This window comes from Biomphalaria glabrata, chromosome 6 (genome assembly GCF_947242115.1).
Source record: "Biomphalaria glabrata chromosome 6, xgBioGlab47.1, whole genome shotgun sequence".
In the NCBI taxonomy this organism is placed as follows: domain Eukaryota; kingdom Metazoa; phylum Mollusca; class Gastropoda; family Planorbidae; genus Biomphalaria; species Biomphalaria glabrata.
This window is the reverse complement of record NC_074716.1, coordinates 44,270,969-44,284,766: the sequence shown is the minus strand read 5'-3', so window position 1 is coordinate 44,284,766 and position 13,798 is coordinate 44,270,969. Positions and strand designations below refer to the sequence as shown.

Here is a 13,798-nt window from a genome sequence, read left to right as displayed (position 1 = left end):
GCTGCAGAAAAAAAAAATGGTTCTCCATGATTCAGATTAGAAATGTTTAGGTCAATTTCCGAAACCTGAAGTAACTTTTTTTTTAACAGTTTTCCCTTCTTTTTTTTTCAATCCTCCTGTGTAAGGCTTTGTCTTTTCTCCTCATGCGTATGACTTTTTCTACGTATCTCTATGTCCTTGTTAGTAAGAGTGTCCTTATAAAAAAGAATTCATATTTTCTTAAATTTTCTTTGCTAATTTCTTTTTTTTTTTGGAGGGGGGAGGGGAGGAAGGGAGGGTATTAATTTAATTTTGAGATTGTCGAAAACAAAAACGTTACATTGAGAGGAATAATTATTTGTATGCACAATGTTAGTGGAGAAAATAAAGGGAAATAATCCATTGAAACACACAAATCCATAGTATAAACAAAGTTGCTTGCCCATGTTTTTCATCACCTACCCAATTTGTTTTAAAAAAGGCTATTGAAACTTACAAATGTATTAGGACTTATTGGGTGCTATCAAAGAGGCAAGCATCACTTACAAAGAGTCTAACTTGATAATAAATACTTAACAAGAAAATAAAAAAAAAAACAAAACAAAGCTTACATAAAGCGTACTTCTGTCATTTAGTTTGAATCAGTCGGCAGGTCATAGTTTAATATAAAGCAAAAGAACATTTACAGATGTGATGAGTTATATAGGTCCTGCTAAGTGTTCGGAAACGAACCAGCTTTTTTTTATGCAATGCGTATTATCTCCAGTGTTGTAGATTAATAATATTTAAACAGACACTTTTAAAAAGCTAACTTTAATTCTGTTAGTGGTAATAAACATTTTTAATATATTATTTATATTCATAATTCAAGATATCAACAAAAAAAAATGGAATTATTTGGTACATAGTGTAACAGCAGCTGATGACTTATGTTTAGACATCAAACTGATTGATAAAACAAAATAAATAAGATAATAAGTACACAGATATGTTTATCTTATCTTATATAATACAGACGTTGCTTCAAAAAAGAAGATGATAACGTCCAACGGGTCATGCAAAGTACAAAAGTATACATACAGCAATCATAAAATTAAAAAAATAATTGAAAACTATTTTACAAAAGCAGGCCATGTAAATAAAAATTACAAAATTTATTGTCTCAGCTAATTACCAGAAGGCAAGAAAAAAAAAGAATTATAATAAATCTATTTAAAATATCTTTTTACAAAAATATTATCATTACAATTCAAATAATAGTCAAACACAGCCATAGAGTATCACACATTTACCTAGCAGTCTTAACTGGAAAACATGAAAACGAAAACATAAAAATTCAGTTTTTTTGGGGTTCACAAAGCTAAAATATATCAGGTAGTGTAAGACTAAAATATTTCAATTTTTTTTTTTTTTTAAATTTCCTTTAGTAATTTTAGATCATTATTGAAAGTTTGGGTAGACTTTTGGGAAAACTCGAAAACATTTATATATATATACAGGGCTTTTTTGTGATGGTACGCACTGATATGGCGTACCGACACCTTTTAAAAAAATTATTACTTTTCTTGTATTTTAACGTATAATATTAATTTTAAGTAGTTAAAAGTTAGGCAATCAACTACTGAGTACCAGCACCTAATCACTGAGTACAAGCACCTATTTTGTTTACAAAAAAAGCACTGTATATATATATATATGTGTATAGAGCAATTAAACTGTCTAAATGAAAATTGAAACTTCAGAACCTTGATAAAAAAGAAGGATGCTTAACCTTTCTGCCTTCATTACCAAACCAGCAGTATATATATATATATATATATATATATATATATATATATATTCATTTTGTGTAGATTAGTTCAAAACATAATTTGATTACTTTCAATATATGTAGTTCAACCTAATCTCAGATACTAAAGGTGAAATGGTGAAATCTTAAATAAAAAAAAAATACAATATACATTAACTTGAAATAATTAATGCGTTTCGTAAAGCAAGTATTAGCAATATCACAATATCAAGTGCCAGTATATTCAATATCGGTTCATATTGACATGAAAAAGAAAACACAGGATAATTTACATTGGTCTTAATGAGGATGTAGTAAGTTATTGGTGTGAATTAAAATGTTGTTTCAGATGTAACAATATGGACATATACATTTCTAATGCTATCAGAAAAGTTCATTTGAACATTTCAAATACATAGATTTTCTACTATAAAAAAAAAAATATATAAATGTATATATGTAGATCTCTACATTAAATAAAATACACACCTATTTTGAAATTACTTTTCTTTAATTGCAAGTGATAACTAACATTTTCTTTATAATTAAATGTATATTTTACCAAAATTAGCTACTTTCCCTGTACAAGAAAGTCCTATACATTAATAGATTATCTATAGAGACATTAGGTTTCTAAAAACAGTCAAAAAACTATAACTTTATTATGTAGAAAATGTCATTGCTAGAAAAAATATTAAAGTGAGTCAAACATTTACAAGAAAAAAAAAGCATGACAATGGGGACACCTACGTTAATTGTCAATTAAGCTGGTTCTGTCATAATGTAAGACACAATTCACTATCAAATGTCATTCTTCAAACGACAGTAAAGGGAGCATGATGAAAGGGTCGTCCAAAAAAAAGTTGGCTGGTTAACGAAGAATGTCCTGCTAAGGACATATGCTGACTGGGAAAAGAGGAGGGTTAGGTTTTCTTAAACGGAAAGTCAACTTACAAAGATTACATTTATCAAAATATATTAATTGTGATATAAATAAAAGGAGCCTATACACTAAGTCAATTCAGTACACTTTCAATTGATTTTAACAAAATTAGAATACATAAACAAAAGTAGGATAATAATGCAAATATGACCAATGAAAATTAATTTAATTTTCCACAGAATAAAAATTTAAAATATGGATTATAGATTATCAAATGGATGAACTGTGTAATGTACATTACAAAGGAACAAAGAAGAGATGGATGATTTGAATTTGCTAGTTGTTTTCCTTGCAGCAGAAAATATCTTGGTTCTCTAAAAATTAAGTTATTTTTTCTAATGCAATTAACATCAAGAATGTGTTTAATAAATTAAAATAATAATACTTTTACTGTATTACATTATTTATTGTCATTAATAATGATAAAAAGGATTTTAAAAAGTATAAAAAATTGACTGACCCTTACATTTCTAATTTAAGTAATTCTAGTTGTCTGTCAAGGGAATCCCCACCAGAAATCATAGGGTCAGGGGGTATATCGCTTCCGATCGAAAGTCTTTTAAGGTCATTGGCTGCTTTCACATGACGGATTTTAATGACGACTAGCACTGTACTAAGAGGACTAGGCTGATCTAACCGGCAATGATGTCCAATAGTCAATAAAACATAATCTTTGGGGCAAGGAATAGATCTGTCCTTAAAATGTTGCTCTAATTCCTCTAAAAAATTTAAATAATCAAAGACTTTGACAATAATGTCTGGATCAGAAGAGTTCTGCTTGCGTTTGATTTCATTGCACCATTTCTTTTCATCAGTAGCAAATATTTTTACTTTACTTTTACGCTCTACTAATATATTGTGATCAACGTAATGAACGTTAACGCCACGAGTAAAATTTTTTAGCACCTCACTAATTTTATCTCTGTTAGAGTTTGGTAAATCTGCCACTGCCTCCAAGCTAGGTAAAGAAATTAGAAATTCACCAGGATGATACATTTTACTTTGCAACCTTGTGTCGGTGACCAACTCTGAGAATATTTTAAGATGAGGATATTGAGCTTCAATAGACAAACTCATAACTGGTCTTTGGGGAATATCATAAAGTGCTTCAATAATCATAATTTGCTTTTCATCTTCCTGTTCCACAGGAAGTATTTGTGCCATATTTTCCAATTGGTTATTTTCTATTGCTGCTTGGCATCTGTTGATGGGGTCAACAGATGGCACATTAACATTAGACTCTGCATGAAAATATGTAGAATTGTTAGTGGTGATTTCTCTTGATAAAGGCCCATATGTGTTAAAACAATTTTCATTGTTAACTTGTAGTTTACATGTGTTAAAATCACTGTTATTATCAAGCAGTGGTTCCTGTGTATTGGAGAAAAATTCAGTATTACCAACAAGTTCTGCCTCACTATAGGAGTCGTTGCTTAAGGAAGACATTTCTGTGTCGAGAACAACAGTGGGGACATTGTTGCTGTCTGAATGAAAGTAATCAACTTCCGACATGGCTGATGAAGAAACCGATGAAGCACAAGCATAGTCCATGTCCGACAGACTAGTGCCACTACACGATGACAAGGTAGAGTCCGTTCTAACAGGATGGTGTAGTTTAAACTGGCAGGCCATATATGAGTCCGTGTCCTTATCTTTGATTCTTTCAATGTCAGGACATTTGTTAATCGCACAGCGAAGGTTGGTCTTCCACTTTGGGAGTTGTTCCTCTTGACCTTGCCTGTATCCATATTTGTGTTGGGCCCATTCAATAAGCAATTTTGAATCGTCGCCACATGGTAGCCATTGTCTTTTCTTTTGATTTGACCAAGGCACCTTGAAAACTTGTTCTGATTCATTTATCCATGTCAAGCTTTCAAATTTTCTGTCCTGAAGCAGTTTTCTAAACCAGGCTGATAAATTTAAGTTGGCATCTTCTCCCATTTCCTGTTAATAGAAAAATAATAATGTAAATGCTGGTAGCCCAAACAAAAAAAAAGTATCTTCTATGAAGGAGGCGCTGTGGCTAAGCGTAAAGCTCTTGGCTTCTGAACTGGAGATCCTGGGTTCGAATCCTGGTGCAGACTGCGATTTTTAATTTCAGGATCTTTGGGCACCTCTTGAGTCCACCATACTCTAATGGGTAACTAACAAATAGTTGGGGAAAAGTAATCATTGTGCTGGACACATTACACCCTCTTTAACTGTTGGCCACAAAAACAGATGACCTATACATCATCTGCCCTATAAATCGCAAGGTTTGAAATGGGAACTTTACATTCTAACTTGTATAAGTAACATATATTGGTTAAGAAAAAGAAAAGTGTTTCTGGAATAAATTAAGGTACATGTTAAAGTTATGGCCTTTATTTTTTTCTTTATTATGTTTTTATGCGGAGTATTTGGACCCATAATTGTGAAACAATAACATTTTTTTTTTTAATTCAATTTAAATTTTATTTTAATTTAATCTATTCAATTTAAATAAAAGATTATTTTGCAAGTTCTTTTTCTTTTCTTTTCTTTAGTAAGCCCTATGTAGCTATTGCTATCTTAATTTCCTTTTTTGTTCTAGTTCAAATCACATTAATTTTGTTTAGACAATTCCATAGTGAAAAGTTTACTTGCTGAATTTTTTAGATACTGTCAACAAAAGATAAATGCTAAGGCCTATTGAAGTGCTTTATGTCAATGATAAACTATAAGGCAAAAGTGAACTGACTAAGCTCTCTTTTTGTTGTTTTTGTTGTTTGATTTCTTGCTTATAATTTCTTTTTTTTTTATTATTATTGATTAACAACTATACAGTAATGAGTTTTTTTTCTCTTGCTTTTTAACACTCCATAGCAAGTAAACACAAGACAGTAATATAGTCTTACTTGGGCAGTGTTTGAGCTTTGAGATTACTATAGCAGTTAACAAGAATTAAGATATTGGCCAAAGTCTTAATTAACTAATATCACTAGATGAGAATGAGTGATAGCATCACTGATAGTTAAGGAAGAAATGATTTTTTAAATAGATTTGTAGTTTTATTTTTCTGAAATACTGAAATGATAAATGGTGCAACTCATAAATTGGATTCTAATTGCATTTGGGTTTTTTGGGGGTTTTTTGTTGTTTTTTTTTCTATCCTCTTAAACATTAATCCGGTCTTGTGTTTTGTCACTTTAATATCTTATCTTATAAAATACAGATGTTACTTCAAAAAGAAGATGATTACATCCTACGCATGTCCTGAGGTCAATCTAATTATGCACGTTAATCTGCCAAGTCGTTGATTATCATGGCTGATTCAGGCAACCCATTCCATGCTCTACTAGCACTAAGGAAGAAGGAGTATTTTTATAAATTTGTCCTAGCATATGGAACATCAGATGTGCCTTTATCTTTGTGTCTTTCTAAATATTTTATTAGGTTTTGTTTTTGTATTTGGAGTATATCATTCAGTGTTTTATGTATAATTGCTATTCTACTTTTTAGTCTTCTATCCTTAAGGATCTCTAAATTAATGATTTTACTAAAAGTTTTACTCTAATCAATTGTGAATATCCATTAGTTCTGAATACCGCTGTTCTAGTTTCTTAGTGTTTTCTTGAGTGGAGGGGTCCCAAAAAGAGTATCCTTAATCTATTCTATTCTATTCTATTATTGGCCTAACCAAGGTTAAGTTACATTTTGTTTTATGTTCTTATTTGATTTGTAGAAATTTCTTTGAATAAACCCTAATGCTTTGTTTGATTTTTTTTCATCAATATGTGGATTCCATGACAGTTTTTCATTTATTATAACACCTAGGTATTTTGCGTTTTTAGTCTGTGTTACTGGTTTGCCATGAATAAGATAAGTAGTTTTTATTTGTTTTAGTTTTTTGTTACTCAGGCATTTTTCTGGTGGAAAGCCAATCCAATTGTATTCCTTTTCTGTAATTCATCTAATTCTCTTTATAAAATCTTGTGTTGTTTTTATTGTTCTATCTATATATTATGCAATGATCTGCACATTGGTTCCTGGACTAATCTAATTTGGTAAATAATTTATGTTAATTAAAAATAATAATGGTCATAACTCTGTTCTTTAAGGTACAAATGAGTTAACTGTTATTGGTGCTGATTTAGAGCTATTTATTCTTACAGTTTGTTCTCTCCCTATCAGAAAATCATGAATCCATTGATGTAATGAGCCAGCAATGCCAAAAGCAAACTATGGTGGTGAACTTTATCAAATGCCATATAAAAATCTAAAAAAAAAATAGCATCGTTTTGTTCATTTTCATCTAAGCCTTTTGAAAAATCATAAATCAGTTATATTAGTTGTGTTTCACATGATTCATATTTCCTAAACATATGTTGGTATGGAGTAAGAGGTTTATGGTGCTGCTACTTCTTATGTGTTCTAGGATTTTACATGTGATGGTCTTTAGTTTCCTTGGTCAGATTTTTTTCCTTTTTTAAATATGGGGGGTGATGTAAGCTTCTTTCCAGTCCCTTGGTACTCTGCCCTGGTTAAGAGATGCCAGAGAAAGTATTTTGAACAAAGATTCTAGATCATTGCTTAATTCTTTGAGTATTCTAGGTGAATATACCATCAGGTCCAGATGCTTTATTTGGTTTTATGTTAGCTAATAGTTTTCGGATCCATTTTTCTTGTACATCTATATCTCTTATGGGTTCCAAACGACTGTCAATGCCGAGTGTGAAATTGGGGATAAGCTCCCACTTTCCAAATTAAGTAATATGTCTTTATCTCCGGGGGCTGAGAATGCTGATGCGAAGTATTTATTTAAAATGTTATGCTTTAGTTTTCTTCTTTTCATAGCACTACTCTAGTTGTTTCTATTTTCTTATATTTAATATATGACCTTATCTTTTTATTGTTATCCTTAGATATTACATTGTTTATGAATTCATTTTGCAGCTGTCTGATCACCTTTTGATTTAGGTGTTTAATTCTAATATACTTTTTTAAAACTCTTTTTGCCTTAGTTTCTTTACATTTTTAATAGGTTTTCATTCTGTTTACAAAGTTTCTTTAATTTATTATAAAACCAAGCATTTTTTTATTTTATATATAGATATATATATATATATATATATATATAGAACATTTTCTTAACATTTCTTTTCGCTATTCTCAGAAAAAATTCAGCCATATAGTATTATAACAGTATAAAAAATACATTTAAGGTATAGTCTAATTATTAAAAATAGTAATATAAGTTATGAGTTGCGAGGAGACTTTTAATCATCTCAGTGAATGCCAGATAGGCATTATCTATAGTCAGAAAGATGTTGCGCCCAACTCAACAGAGCTGATGTATCCAAAAGAATGACAAGTGGTGATACAGTTTGGGGTCAGTGGCATTTCAGACTCTTCCAGAATGTAGCACTGCTGTGTGCTGCAGACTGCCTAAGGATCATTGGCTCCTGACTTTCCTAAGATCAAGTTAAAATTTTGCACAATTATTTCTTGTACCTGACAACACAATACATTCAATAAAAAAAAATTAAACAATTAGTTTGTTAACTATTGGTAATAAAAAGGGAAAGAAATAGCATTTGACTGAAGTGATGGTATAAGCTGAATTAGTCCCCTTTATAGAATGTCATCTGAGGCTTATTACAAATTTCATTGCATTAGTGATCCAAACTAATTGATACACTGTCTTAATATAGATAATAATCATAATTTGCTTTTCATCTTTTATTATTTTTTTTTTAAAGTATTTTTTGTATTTTGGTTGTTTAGTTATAGACCTAAATTCTAGTTTAGACTAGACTATATCTAGTATTTTAGTCTATAATATTTTATTTTATAGTATAGTAGATCTATATTAGTGAATTAGTGTATATTATATATACTCTTTCTAGTCTTACACTCTTACTTATCTTATATAATACAGACGTTACTTCAAAAAAGAAGATGATTACGTCCTACGCGCCCAGCATTCAGTCATGCATGACCCAAATTCTGCCAACTTAGCCAAGTCCCTGGTTTTCCTAGCTAGCTCAGGCAACCCATTCCATGCTCTAATAGCACTTATAGTCTTACGCTTAACATTTTTATGGTTATGATTATAACAACATTCTGTTAACATTTTTATGTAAATATGATTATGATTTTAACAAAAACTCTGTAGTCAGTCGCATTAGTCACATACTAACTAATTATCTAATTTTATAGTTATTATAGTGTTTACAATTACACATTAAGTGACATTACTCTGACTCTGTTAGTGTTACTTAATTTTGTTTGTAACAGTTACAGTAACACTAACACTAACAACTAATAACTTACTAATACTACTAGACTACTACTAGATCTAGATCTAGATTTAGATCTATTATAATTATCTAGGAACAATCTGAGTCTCAGCCAAGAAGTCCAATACTAGATGATAGATCATAGATCTAGAGATCTATTCTAGTGACTTAACTAGAATCTATATATAACTAGATCGGTATTAGTATACGACACTAGAAACGCTAAATTAGGTTTCTCTTATATTTTCAGAATATGCAGAAAAAAATGCAGATTACAAATATGTAATTTGATTTCCTCGGAGATAAATAGTTTTTAAAATATATATTTTTAAGTTTTATTTCTTATTACCATATATTGTCATTGGAAATACGCCATTTTGGTTTTAAGGCTTAGTACTAGACTATCTCCCTTGAATTACTTGCCAACTTTTTTCTGTTGCTGCTTTGTCTTTCTTTCTAACAGCTATTAGATCTAATATTAAAATTCATTTAAAATGCAAACAATCTTTTGTACTTTGAAAAATAACTAAAAATCGAAATTAAAATCATGTAGTTAAAGTAATAACAACAGACAAAAAAATTAATAGAAAAATAAAAAAATAACTCTAAGCCTAACACAATATCTTTTATTGGCAAAATAAAAGTAATTAAATAAATAGATACCGGTACCCTGACTTTAAATACATGAAAATAATAGACATTAAATGTTATTTAAGATATTAAAAGCATGCAAGAAAAAATCAAATAGCCAAATAGATCTAATATGAATAGATTGTAAGATGAAATATTAATCAACACTTAAAAATTTAGGCTAAAGCATCATACTCCAAGCAGTGGATTTGGCAAAAAACAGTTACATGTGGCCTCTTGTGGTACAACCACATCAAAGTGATTACCATTTGTATGCAATAGTGTTATGTTGCAGCATATATGGTTGTCTGTGTGAGATAGTATGTATGTGTTTGCATCATGAAATAAAGGTTTTAATAATAGCCATGAGTATTTTGTTTTGTTGTGGTTTGGTGAGAATGTATAGGTGTCTCTTTGCAGTAGTGTAGCAGCTGCAAGCATTTCTGCAGTTGTGGCCCATGTTGTATCTTTTTTCATCAGCTCCATATGCTGCTGTTAAAAAAAAATATGGTAGCTATAAGTACAAGTTCTTTATCCTTCTCTTATTATGTACGGTAACTTATAATCATATTGAATGAAAAACAATGCACAATATAAGAACAAGCAATATCTACAACAAGGAAGAGAAAGTAATGATAGGACTGAAGAGTGGAAGGGAACTCCTTTTATAACAGATTCGGGAAATGTTACAATGGCATCACAGTTAGTAACCTTGTGATGGCTCCAAATAGGGATGGGGCGATGAAAATCTCTTTAATGAGATGAAAGAGCTTCAAGATAAAAATACTATGTCACTACTTCTGTGGACCAAATAGGGGAGGGGGACTAGAATCTATGACAATCAGAGTGTATTTGTCATACGTAACTACTTCTTGATGTAATTACTTATAGACTGCCGGCCAACACGATATGATCCAACCACGGGAGTTTTTGTCGTACATAACTATCTGTAGAAGCTGGCCGACATTATAGGATACAACCAAGAGAGTTTTGATTATGACATCGTTATGTTGCGTCACGTTTCAGTATTAGTCTCATCCCACGTAGACCTCAGTTGAACTGCATGTCGGTGAAACGAACCGACAAAGAAAGCGAAGAAGGATACATTTTGACCAAGTAAAACACCGTACCTTGCCCTTCTCCCTTTATGAGCATACCAGCGATCCTAGCAGTAGATGACGTACTATGACCACGGCGCCGGCGAAGCTCCGAGCAGGGGAAGGTGATGTTACATCACACCTAGTTCTGCCATAAAGACAAAGATCGCGTGTGACGGCCGGCGCAGCGAGGGTTTAAAGGTACGAAAGAATAAACGGAGACAATCGCCATCTGTACGGTACGGCGGGAGAGAAAAACTTGCTTTGGACTCCGTAACGGAATGTAATACATGGGCGCTAATAGTGGATCCATGTGAAGAGAAGGGTTGGTAGGTGGAGTCGCTAACCCCCCCCCCCCCCCACAACTACACATCTTAAACAAATTTAGTGTAATAGGTGAGGAGTTTTTTTTTTTTTAATGAACTCCGAAAGTAAAGATGCATAAATTATCTAAATAGTAGTGTATATGCTTCTTATCTGTTTCTTTATACATTGGCTTTTGTTCCCCACTCTACGCGAAGTAAATTTCAGATTGTGAAACATGATAGTTTAACAGGTGCTACGTAACGTTTAACAAAGACGTTCGTGATCTAGTTACACTCGACCTATCCTCCCTCCAAGAGAGGTGGAGCCAGAGGTAGTGGTAAGAGTTATAAACACAGACATTAGTCCTATCTGATCATAAAACACACGCCAAACAATCTCTGGTAGACAGTAGACTCCACTCAGAAGACCTCACGGCGAAAGAGAAAGGGACACTGATCTGTGTTAGCTTCGTAAAATTCTTTCTCTTCGTGGTGTGATTTTACGAAAATAGAGAGCGCTCAAAATTCGTTAGAAATGTATAGATCTAACTCTAGTCTTAATCATCAACAGATAAACATAAAAGTATTATTTCTTATAGCAATAAGTTTCCCGTACTAGATCTATATCATTTATTGTCATTGCTCTAAAAAGATCACTAAGTCATAATGCATAATTTTGTTCAAAAAATAATAATAATTAAACATAACATGTAGATCTATATCTCGATGCGTGTTTCATTTCATTTAATTCATGCATATTTGTTTTTTATTTTATCATTGTTTCGCTTTGCTTGGTGAGTTAATATATTAATTATAGAACTAATTGTTAACATATATTTTTAAATTAATAATTTCATAAGTAGAAAAAAAAAGAAGAAACAACAAGTTCATCAATTTATTAATAACATTTTATTTAGACCTTCATTTCAGTAAATACACTTAAAAAATCATAAGTTGACAGCATAAGAACAAAAACTCTCTTTAAAAAAAGTTATTGAAAGTTCAATATAGGTAAGGGAGATAAATATGCTTAACAAACAACATGGTGGTCGGCAAAGGTATCTGCGTATCTAAACTATTACCACTAGATCTAGATCTAACTACTAAGACTAAGTCAAGTAACTAAGAATGACTAGATCTAGATAGATTATAGATCTAGATTCTGATTCTAGATCTAGATGATGATCTAGAATCTAGACTGGAGGCGTCTATATATATAGTTAATATAGTATATAGTCTAAATCTATATACGTATAATCTAACAGTAACACTCACAAAAAGTTCTTAACGTTTTCTGGAGTCTTGTGTATTTGCAGTGTTCTAAAAATTAAATGAAATTAATCAAAAACGTTATTTAGATCTATATTCTGAAACCAGAATTCTATGGATTTTTATCTCTGGAAAATTTAACATATATTTTTAGTTTTCTGTACAGGGTAGATCACTCTAATTAATTTTATATTCTATTTAAAACTCTTTCGGAAATCTCCGCATCTTCAATTATTGTTTGTTTTATTCATTGACGACACTGCGGGGGTGGACTGCAGTTAGCAACCTTTGACACCACGTCACCAAAATCGAGGGGGTGGGGGGTGTCCACCAAGTCAAGCCATACAACAAATTTTTTTAATGAGTTGACTGTAATTAGATTATCATAGGAATGGAGAGAGAAAGTCATATCATGGTCATGAATTAATATAATGCCTATAAAAGTGTAGCTCCAAAATGTGAGTAACACATGCACTGGCGGATCTAAGAGGGGGGGGGCGATCACACGGCCAACCCCCACCCCCACAGGGGAGGCGGACAAATTTTAGTAAAGAAATCACACAATATGTATAAGAATTTATTATTTATGTTAATAATATATAATAATTATTTGTATTTCAACGTATTTTTAGATTATTTCGCCCCCCCCCCCCTTTTCTAGTATGTTGACCAATTTGTTGGAATGGGGAGGGGGCGATGATAAATTTCCAAAAGGGGGCGGTCAAATTTATTTGTAGAAATCACAGCTTGTTAACAGAATCAATTAAATATCTATATAATTAAAACTTGTTATTGATATTGTAATCCATTTTATATTATGTCGTTCCCCTGTTGGCCTATAGGGGGGAGGGGGGCGGATACATCTATTGCCCCTCCCACCTAAACCCTTTAGTTGAAGGAGGCGGTCCTATTTTTTTGAGAAATCATTTAGCTTGTTAACAAAATGAGTGGAATTACTATATCATTTTTTTGAGAAATCATAGCTTGTTAACAAAATGAGTGGAATTACTATATCATTTTTTTGAGAAATCATAGCTTGTTAACAAAATGAGTGGAATTACTATATCATTTTTTTGAGAAATCATAGCTTGTTAACAAAATGAGTGGAATTACTATATCATTTTTTTGAGAAATCATAGCTTGTTAACAAAATGAGTGGAATTACTATATAATTTTTTTGACAAATCATAGCTTGTTAACAAAATGAGTGGAATTACTATATCATTTTTTTGAGAAATCATAGCTTGTTAACAAAATGAGTGGAATTACTATATCATTTTTTTGAGAAATCATAGCTTGTTAACAAAATGAGTGGAATTACTATATCATTTTTTTGAGAAATCATAGCTTGTTAACAAAATGAGTTGAATTACTATATCATTTTTTTGAGAAATCATAGCTTGTTAACAAAATGAGTGGAATTACTATATCATTTTTTTTGAGAAATCATAGCTTGTTAACAAAATGAGTGGAATTACTATATCATTTTTTTGAGAAATCATAGCTTGTTAACAAAATGAGTGGAA

General features: G+C 31.3%; 1 protein-coding gene across 2 annotated transcripts; it reads right to left on the bottom strand.

The window, feature by feature from the left end:
• Nucleotides 1-776: 776 nt before the first annotated feature.
• On the bottom strand, nt 777-12,402 carry LOC106057527 (uncharacterized). 2 transcript variants are annotated; one of them, XM_013214761.2, is made up of 2 exons: nt 12,279-12,402; nt 777-4,655 (listed from the first exon to the last, which is right to left on the bottom strand). In XM_013214761.2, exon 2 carries the CDS (start codon nt 4,650-4,652, stop codon nt 3,174-3,176), a length of 1,479 nt encoding a protein of 492 aa, XP_013070215.2. In that variant the 5' UTR covers nt 4,653-4,655; nt 12,279-12,402; the 3' UTR covers nt 777-3,173. The 2 variants fall into 2 exon arrangements, with proteins under 2 accessions (XP_013070215.2, XP_013070216.2); XM_013214762.2 differs by having other exon boundaries at nt 12,255-12,388.
• Between the last annotated feature and the right edge of the window lie 1,396 nt (nt 12,403-13,798).

What these genes read in the sequence shown, in the direction of transcription:
- LOC106057527 (XM_013214761.2), bottom strand. Translation starts at nt 4,652, where the DNA reads ATGGGAGAAGATGCCAACTTAAATTTATCAGCCTGGTTTAGAAAACTG.